At 34.6% G+C, this 9716-nt stretch overlaps 2 protein-coding genes across 2 annotated transcripts in view; both read right to left on the reverse strand.

Moving 5' to 3' along the window:
- Nucleotides 1-9716, reverse strand: part of LOC125810374 (uncharacterized) — a 100738-nt gene that overhangs the window by 38411 nt on the left and 52611 nt on the right. The gene's annotated exons all lie outside the window — the stretch shown is intronic.
- On the reverse strand, nucleotides 1447-4470 carry LOC125810368 (phenylalanine ammonia-lyase-like). The gene is made up of 2 exons (XM_049489867.1): nucleotides 3953-4470; nucleotides 1447-3375 (listed from the first exon to the last, which is right to left on the reverse strand). The coding sequence occupies exons 1-2, from the start codon at nucleotides 4375-4377 to the stop codon at nucleotides 1626-1628; spliced, it is 2175 nt and encodes a 724-aa protein (XP_049345824.1). The 5' UTR covers nucleotides 4378-4470; the 3' UTR covers nucleotides 1447-1625.

Consider the following 9716-nt stretch of genomic DNA (forward strand, 5'->3'; position numbering starts at 1 on the left):
CGGTGATATGAAACCTAAGCAATAGTAATGACTATTCTAAGATAATGAGGAAAAACATCTATGATACTAACAATTTTAGTGTCATTTTTAACGTATACATGATACGACATACTATAATAAAAAAGATAATGATGGAGGTTCAAAAGAAAGGAGCCGAAGGTTCTCCATTTGAATTTAGTTAATTATGTTCTTGAAAATATATATAGTGTATGTATCGAAAATACGAATATTACCGAATGATCATATGTAAGCTTAATAAAATAGTTCAATCCCGTGCAAAGCACGAGTAGTTTACCAAGTTATATTTAAGCTTGTATTACAATCATACTACGACTTTGTCTAATTTTCATCTTAGATTGTGAACATTAACTTTATACGTATGTATCGATATTTAATCTTTCATGTATAAATTATACTCTATACACTAAATCATCTACCGTAGACACATATATGATCTAGTCAAATATTTTATTGAAATTGAATACACAATTGTTCTATTAAGAAAAAGAAGCATGCTAAAGCCACTGAGCAGTAGCGTACTGTTCAGAGAATATGGTGCTTATAAACATTCTTGTTTTTTCCTCTCTCCTACCTAATGACAAATGTTGAACCCTCTTTGACTTCTTTGTGTGTTTACGTTTCATAGTAAAAGCGCTCAACTGCATTTTTTCATCTCTGACAATCTCTAGGAGCAAAACACCAAAGCTGTAGACATCAGATTTCTCAGAGAATAGTCCTCCCATCGCGTATTCAGGTGACATATAACAACTGCAACATATATATAAGTCAGTATTTGAGTAACTTTTTTACGGTCTGAATGCAGAAATAGAGGAAATTTTTACTATGTTCCGACAATTCTCCCTCTTGAGTCACTTGAAAGGTTCTGGCTAAGCTGAAATCTGAGATCTTCGGATCTTAAATTACTAGATAAAATATCATCATCTAAGAGAACAATACTACTACTTCTGATGGCCTTCATATCATCATCTAAGAGAACGTTACTAGATAATCTTTTGACAGCTATCACTTGTTGATATCCGTCGATGTTGTATCAAAAACACCATTATATTTTTCTGTAAATAAGTTGCAATCCGTTGTTACATACCTTGTTAACAGGGCCGAATCCCCCGGCCCTGCTCCAATCTTAGTTATCAGTGATAATTGCCAATTTAGCAAAATCAATAAGATGTACTACTACTTCTGATTAAGTTTGTGACAATGCTTGCTCATTCCACAAGTTGTCTGTCGATGTATGTATCACCTGAATTATGAAACCTACCAGACGGCACGGGGTCTTCTATTCTATTTCTTCTACTTCCTGAAAAATTGTAAAGTTACATTCACATATATTTATTACACATACATATAAATATATCCAAATATATATTTGAACAAGTCCTGAAATGCCATGTGGAGAAACTAGGAATGTTATGAAGTACTAAGAAATATGAAGATATGATCTGTGATGTTATAGAAATTGATTGAACATAAAATTTGGAAATCTTCCAACAGCTTCTTTGAGCCAATATTACATACAGTCGAAAAGAAAAATAAAATTGAAAAAATTATTATGATTCTAGTAATTCACTAAAAGGTAAAAAAAAGAATTTGAAAAAATAACACATTTAGCAGATTGGAAGAGGAGCACCATTCCAGCTCTTGAGACACTCCAACAATGGATCAATAATCTGTCCATTACACATTGCTGTAAACACCTTGTCAATCTCCTCACCGGGTGATCGAACTTTTTCACCTGTCAACAATTCTGTTCCAAGTTCTTGTCTCACCAATCTGTACAATGGATATGATCTGCATTCTGTGATCCTGTTAGGAATTGAAGGGTTGCCACTTTCAACAACAGCTCTTACACTCTCAACTTCTTTAGGCAACACAGCGATTAATTCGTCCTCGAAAGCTCCAATCTTTTGGAAGATTGAGCTGTTGAAATGCTTCTCACTTTCACCATTCTTCATTGCTTGATCAACAAGGACTTGTCTCAGCTTCTGCATCAAAGGGTAGTTGGAGCTGCAGGGGTCATCTGCATAGGCAAACAAGTATTCCCTGTCCACGACTCGAAGCAATTCCTTCTCGCAGAATCTTGCAGGATGAAGTTCACCATTAGCACCCATTGTCAAAGTTCTCTTAGCTACTTGGCTAACTGTGTTCTTGACAGCACTCTTCAAGTTCTCCTCCAAATGCCGTAAGTCTATAGCTTGGCAAAGCGCCACGAGATAGGTTGATGACATTAGCTTCAAGATATCAACAGCCTCGGCTGTTTTCCTGGCTGAGATTAAGCCCAAGGAATTCACATCTTGGTTGTGTTGCTCAGCACTTTGGACATGGTTAGTCACTGGATTTGCCAAGAATTGAAGTTCCGAACAGTAAGAAGCCATCGCGATTTCAGCGCCCTTGAAACCATAGTCCAAGCTTGGATTCCTTCCTGCTGTCAGATTAGATGGCAACCCGTTGTTGTAATAGTCGTTGACAAGCTCTGAGAATTGGGCAAACATCAATTTACCAATTGATGCAAGGGCTAATCGTGTATTATCCATGGAGACACCAATAGGGGTGCCTTGGAAGTTGCCACCATGTAAGGCCTTGTTTCTTGACACGTCGATCAATGGATTGTCGTTCACTGAGTTAATCTCCCTCTCGATCATCTTAGTTGCAGCACGGATGACTTCAATTTGAGGGCCAAGCCATTGTGGAGATGTTCGGAGAGCATAACGATCTTGCTTTGGTTTTTGAAGAGGATCCATTTCATGGAGCTTCTGAGCTGCCTTCACATAAGAGCTTCCATCCAAAATGTGTTCCATAATAGCAGCAGCTTCAATCTGACCAGGGTGATGCTTCAATTTGTGTGTCAAATAGTCAGTGAATTCGGGCTTTCCGTTCATCACTTCAGCAAAAATCGCTGATAAAACTTCAGACATAACAGCAAGAATGTTGGATTCAAACAGGACTATTGATGCCATAGCAGAACCAACTGCTGTGCCATTCACAAGTGCAAGTCCTTCCTTAGGCTGCAACTCGAAAAATCCACCAGTAACACCAGCCACACGGAAAGCTTCCTCAGCATTAAGTTTCTCACCGTTGGGTCCAACAGCCTTGGAGTTAGGCCTGCCAGTGAGCAAACCAGCAATGTAGGACAAAGGTACAAGATCACCCGAGGCAGTGATCGTACCACGGAGGGGCAAACACGGGGTGATGTTGCTGTTGATCAACTTAGTAATTGCTTCCAAGATTTCAAATCTAATGCCAGAGTAGCCTTGAAGCAAAGTGTTGATCCTAACAAGCATAGCTGCCCTTGTTGCTGAATGTGGCAATGTGTGAGATGTTTCTGTTCCATTGCCAAAAACTCCAGCATTCAAGAACCTGCAAAAATATCATATTCATCAAGATCACATTTTTAACTGAATTCATCCGAAACATCTACGCATAATATCACTCTATACATACAAAGTAAAATTTTATTTGGCTCAAATATGGCATCGAATTTTTTTTTAGTTAACAAATAATGGCATGGATGAGGCTTTTCTTAAACGGAAATAGCATAAATGAGTTAAACTTTAAACGGATGACATAGATGAGCCTTTTTCTCAAAGTTCGATGGCATATCCCAATAATAAATAACGAACTCGTTTACTGAAAATCTTGCAGCTGTCATTGGAGTACCAACTATATATTGTTTTTAAGTTTAGATAATGCAATTAATCAAATTTGTTACTTAGCTAAATTTATAATCTACAATGGTTCAGAATGCTATAGCTAGAAAACAAGAAACATAAAAATGTGTGTCATCATAAATAAAACAAAATAACTTTTCTAATGGAGCATTTGATGTCTATGGCCCGAGATGGAGCACTCAAAGTAGTCGATAAGCTAAATATAACAAAAAATATAAAATTCTTTATGTTGTCAGTGTATATAACGAAAAAAGTAGTTTGTTTACCTAATAAGTTCTTTTTGAAGAGCACCACCATTTTTTGTTCTTCTATGAGATGTTGCACCAAATCCAGTAGTAACACCATAACTATCTGTACCTTTACTCATACTATCCATCACCCAATCACTACTAGCTTTCACACCAGCCCTTGCACTTTCAGAAAGTTCTACTTTGACCCCACCATTAATTTTTTTATCAACATTTGCAATGGATGCAACTTGTGCAACAGTCAAAGTTTCACCCCCAAGTTTCACAATTGGCTTTCTAAATTCATCCACCATCTTTTTCACTTCATCCAAATGACTCCCTCTTAAAGAATCAGCAGCCATTTCCCAATTCAATGGATCATAATTTGATTTCTTGCACAAATCCATAGCCACTTCTTCTACTTCTCCATTAATATGTTCATTTTGTGCAATTGATGGTGCCATTGGATCAAGAAAATGGTTAGATTTGTAATGAATAAATTTTAGTGAAGAGAAAATGGTTAGAGTTTATTTGTATATATATATAAATATGTTGTGAACTTAGAATTTTTTTTGTTTTGGTTGTGGTAAGATGGGATATCATGTGGTGAGTATAAATAGAGAGGAACAAATGATGGTTGGTAAACAAAATATGTGAGAGGGGGTTGCTAGGAAAAAACTAAAATGGTGGTTGTTGAAGATTAATAGTACGTCCTCCCTCCGTTCATTCTTACTTGTCATTATTTGACTTGACATATCTATTAAAAAAAATAGTGCTATAGCCATTAATTGATGTTAAGTAAAAATAAAAAAGAATATTTTATTTTAGAAATAAGTGACAAGTAAAAGTGAATGGAAGAAGTATTATGTATAATCAATTTTATTATAAGTTATATCAAACTTTAAATTTATCTAAAAGAAATGGATTTTATTTATATTGGTCAATATTAATTGGTCAAAACCCAGTATGAGTCAAACTTAACAACTAAATATATAGTACAAACCAAGTGATTTCTATGTTACTGCCATATCTTCTTGTTTTTTTTTTTTAAAAAAAAAAATATTTCTAAATTTGACTTTTAAAATAGTGTAGGAAGGTTGATAGAAATGATGGCTTTGAATAGGAAAGACACTGGAAAGAAAATAAAGCGAGAAAATAGAATAAAGTTTCTTTGTGAACCAAGTGGGTGTACTTTTGTTAGGTTTAGTCCCATATATATCCATTAAATAATTTAAAATATGCTTCAAATTGCATTCATAGTTAGTGTTCACCTAAGAGTGAGTTTCCACTTTATTAGATTGGTCAAATATTATTTTTATAATTATTTAATTTACTAATTTGACTCATTTAAATTTATGTTAGGTAAGATTAAATTTGAAGAGGAAGTACTCTCTATCTTAAGGTTTAAATATGAAAATTTCGCAAGTTGTCTTCCGATAAATTTTGAGTTTTACTTTATTTCATCATTAAGAAAAAGTTTCAATTTTTTTTTTTTTTATCTTTTGTTATATATATGTTTAAGCTTTCTATTTATAATTTGATGAACAAGTTAGGATTTTATTATGACTTCTTTTTTTGGTGCAATGTATAAATAGATTGATTGGTAACGTGTTTTTAGAGCTTTTAGCATCATATCAGAGTCACACCAAACAACTCCAAAACCACCTAAGAATATCACGGACATGATCAGAGTTAATGACAAAGGAACGAATGTCATCAATGGATCAGAATTAACTAACGGAATACATGTAAACATAAGCTTTAAGCACAGGTGTTCATGCTATCACATAAACTTAATGCATTTCATGATCTTAAGCATGGCAATCTTATCAACAGATGTTACAGAGAACATACCTGAAGCAGATGACAAATTCACATATAGAGAAGTGGAAGCGTTAACTGAAAGTCAATAAAGTTGAACCTGCTAAGGTACTTATCCCACACATCACGGGCACGAGTAGCGTACTGTACCTTCTCCCCAGGACCCATCAGCTTCCAATGCATCTGATGCTGCCTTTGTGGCCTGAAAAGTGATGTGCTCTTACTAACATGCTTGAGTGTAACTAACTGGTGTACACTAAGGCATCTCTCATACATAAAAATAGATTCTTACAGCTTTCACCCTGAAGATTCAGGAAGTGCACGCAAGAGCAAGTAGGACGAGTGTAACTAACTGGTGTACTATGCTCTTTAATAAAGTCGCGGCTGAAAATGTTATTCTCAGTGTAAGCAGAACATGGTAGTCCAAGAGCAGTAGAAATTAGATAAACAAGTTACAAAGATAAGGTATTTACTCAAATAAACATGTCATCTGAAGTTCACCCAAGAGCAAGTAGGACGAGGAGTGGCTACTTGCTTTTCTTCTTTTTTCCACTCCCTTCAGGTTCACTAATACATTGATCCTTCCTCTTTCCCATTGCAACTTCTCCTTCACTAGGCGCCTTAAATTAAAGAATGGATAAATTCAGTTACCTATAATACCCATCCACCTTTAAAAAAAAAGAACATGAAAACATGTATGCTAAAACTCCATAAGGCCAACAATGTTACGAATGAGTCAAATCACGAAGATGATACCAAAGCACATAGAATCCGAAAAATATGAACTCTTTTGAATGTACATCAAATGAACATTTTACCACATTTAGAAAATGTGACCAATCTATGTTATGATGCTCCCAACTACAGCATCAGCTGAAAACATGTCTGCAGGCCGGCTGCAGTATTATGCATACACTCCTAATAGGCTTCTTCATACTGCTAATTCGTGAAGATTCAGCCATTCCCCAATGTCAGTTTCTTCATGCTGCCAATTTCCTTAATAAACTGTGGATTTGTTTTGTGAATGATATGCTATTAAACCATGTAATGGAGTGAAATATGCTGATAGTCCAATACAAAACTGCTAAGCATAGCTGATACTTGCACTTTGGTATATAGTGTCCTTACTTTTTGAGAAATTTTATTTTTTTTTCTTTTTGAGAATTTAGTGTCCTTACTTTAAAGACAAAGTTATCATTTTTACATGGTAGATATCCTCAGTCTCTTCAGAAGCCCACTAGTACTTTGACAAGTCAATAACTCCACGACAGAAAACATGTACTATCATACTTTCAGGCACCAATGGCTAAGTATACAGTACATAGATTGGATTATTCCATTTTCCTACATCATCTTTTAAATGTGACATAAATATCATGTGCTCTGTTCACTACAACTCCGCCTGTGTGAGCTCGCTCACATTGCCAATCCCAAGCCCGGATAAAGGAGAGTTGCCGACGGTTGATCGAAACAACCTCGCTACCCCATAAAGATAGGTGTTAGGTTGCGCACACCTTACCCTCGCCAGACCCCACTTTAAGGATTACACTAGGTTCTTAAGTACCTAGTGTAACAGTTTAGCAGTTGCCTACTCACTTCGTCCCAATTTATGTATGCACCATTGGTGCAGTAACATTTTTAAGCAATTCTGTTTTTCCTCGTCCAAACAGTTTAGCAGTTGCCTACTCACTTCGTCCCAATTTATGTATGCACCATTTGACTTGGCACAAGCCTTTGACATCATTTCATCATTAGAGATAAAAGAGAAATTTTAAAGTTAAGCTATTTTAAATTATAGAAAAGTGGCATTCTTTTTTAGACGGATGCTGCAATGAATAATAGCTTCTTCATTAATTCTAGTAAATTTCTACTGCATTGAACAGATATTTAACACAAAAAACACACAGAGAGAAGGGCGAAGCGAGAAACTGAAAGAGAACCAAAGCTTTGATGAATAATAAGTGGATGCTGCACTTGGGAAAAAACAAAGGAATCGAAAATCGACTGTAAATCAACAAAATGAGGTAATGTAATATAAGGCAAAAAGAAAGATGAAAAATCAAAGGAAATTGAGAATTGAAACCATTGTTATTCTGTGGTGAGGAGAAGAGGCTTTCGTCGTTGAGATCTGGTGAAGAAACCTCAACCTCTACCATATGATTATAGCAAAGTCCGAACAGAGTATGCTAGGGTTCCGGAAGCTATGAACGGTGACGGAAGTTCGTCGGCCTTCAGGCGTATATTTTTGTATTGCACCTTTAGGTTCTTTGCTTAATTTCCATCTTAAGTTTACAAATACCAATCAATTAAATTAAATTTCTGACAATTTAATCTTATACTTATACTATGTGATTGATACAAAATTTACTTGTAAGATTTTCATATGAAAACTCATAAGCGCGATAATGGAATATCATCAATTCCAAGGCCGAGACAAGGATTCTAGTCTCACCCTCTGATAAGTCAAGATAATAAACAAATTGAATTAAGCATAAGAATTATATCCAGATTAAGAATATAAGTGCATTTGATGATTTAGAGAAGCTTCTCTATAAATATTTTGAACATAAATAATTATCTCTACTTGATTCTTTCGATACACCCAAAATATATTAGCATAAGAAGTCAGAATTATATCATTCTCATAATCAAGATAAATCATATCATATATCATATATTTATATAAAAGAGAACCCCAGGTCCGCCTACGTGACGCCATCACAAGCTAGAATTTCCTTTTAAATTTATTTCTTTCCAAAACTAGCCTTCCCCTTTCATGAAAAGTTGTGATTTTTACGAAGAGTTGTGACTTTTACGAAAAGTTGTGACTTTTATGAAAATTGTGGCTTTTTTGAAAGGTTCTGACCTTTCCGAAGGGTTGCAACTTTTCCAAAGAGTTGTGACCTTTCCGATAAGGCACAATAAGCATTTGTTCACACTACCCTCTGTTGTATATAAATAGAGGGATTTCCTGCCAAAATTTCAGCAAGGATGATAAAAAATTGATCTTCTCTTTTGTCCCTTTCTACAAGTTTCTTCATATAAACAAAGAAAATTGATTTTAGTTGCAATGCGACATTACTATTCTTGCACCTCTCAATCCAAAATTCATAACGCTGCTGAAATAGTTGAATTCATTACATTTGGTTCTTTAATAAACAAAACATTTATTTCTGTCACTATTATTTGTAGATTATTTTCGCTATTGAGGAGTCGAATTCAAATACATTATTCAAGCTTCTTATGAAGTGTGTTTCATTCTTCAAAGTTTTCTTCCTCCTATTTCATAAAGCTTAATCTTTTACTGTAAGTCATAGTGATTCATGTATATTGCAATTTCTTTTTGCTATTCTGGTGACTTTTTTTTAACTCTGTTAAAATTTCTTGTGAGGTTGATTCGAAATTTATATTCGCTTTTGTCCATTTCAACAGATTTCTTCATATACTTTTTGGGAAAATTACTTGTGGGTTGTGCTATATTTGATAGCACACAACAACAAATATGTGATACTAAAACGGAATCAATGATGAAATTTGTTAAAAGAACCAAACAGATCGCTCTCTTGACTGCCACAGTTAGTATATTATTTTGATTGTTTTTTCTTATGTACAAACATTGTGTATGCCATTGCACTCTTCCTAGAATATTTGTATAGAGACAATTAGTCCACTACTTTTGTCGCAAGTTAACTAATTTGCCATATTTCTTCGGCTCTTCTTTTTAGGCATAATAAGAGATCAAGTTTTTTTGAAACTAACAAATGTCCAAACTACACTAAAACAAAAATATTTTTTATCGTCAATAAATATGCACATTAACGAAGAGTGCTAGAACCTTTACCGACATTAATTAATTGTCATTAGATTCAATGTTGCTATAGACTTTAGGGACATTATAGAGAGTACCAATTTTCTCTGAAAATTCATATTTAGCGACAATTAAGCTATTAATTACCGTTAATTAAAGATCATTTTTGTTGTA

The sequence above is a fragment of the Solanum verrucosum genome, unplaced genomic scaffold, assembly GCF_900185275.1.
Source record: "Solanum verrucosum unplaced genomic scaffold, falcon-dt-bn FXZP01000038.1, whole genome shotgun sequence".
In the NCBI taxonomy this organism is placed as follows: Eukaryota; Viridiplantae; Streptophyta; class Magnoliopsida; order Solanales; family Solanaceae; genus Solanum; species Solanum verrucosum.

Excerpts from the sequence above, each read along its gene's own strand:
- LOC125810368 (XM_049489867.1), bottom strand. The coding sequence starts at position 4,377 with ATGGCACCATCAATTGCACAAAATGAACATATTAATGGAGAAGTAGAA. Across the intron at positions 3,376-3,952 it reads CTTCAAAAAGAACTTATTAG|GTTCTTGAATGCTGGAGTTT; the intron begins GTAAACAAACTA and ends ATATTTTTGCAG.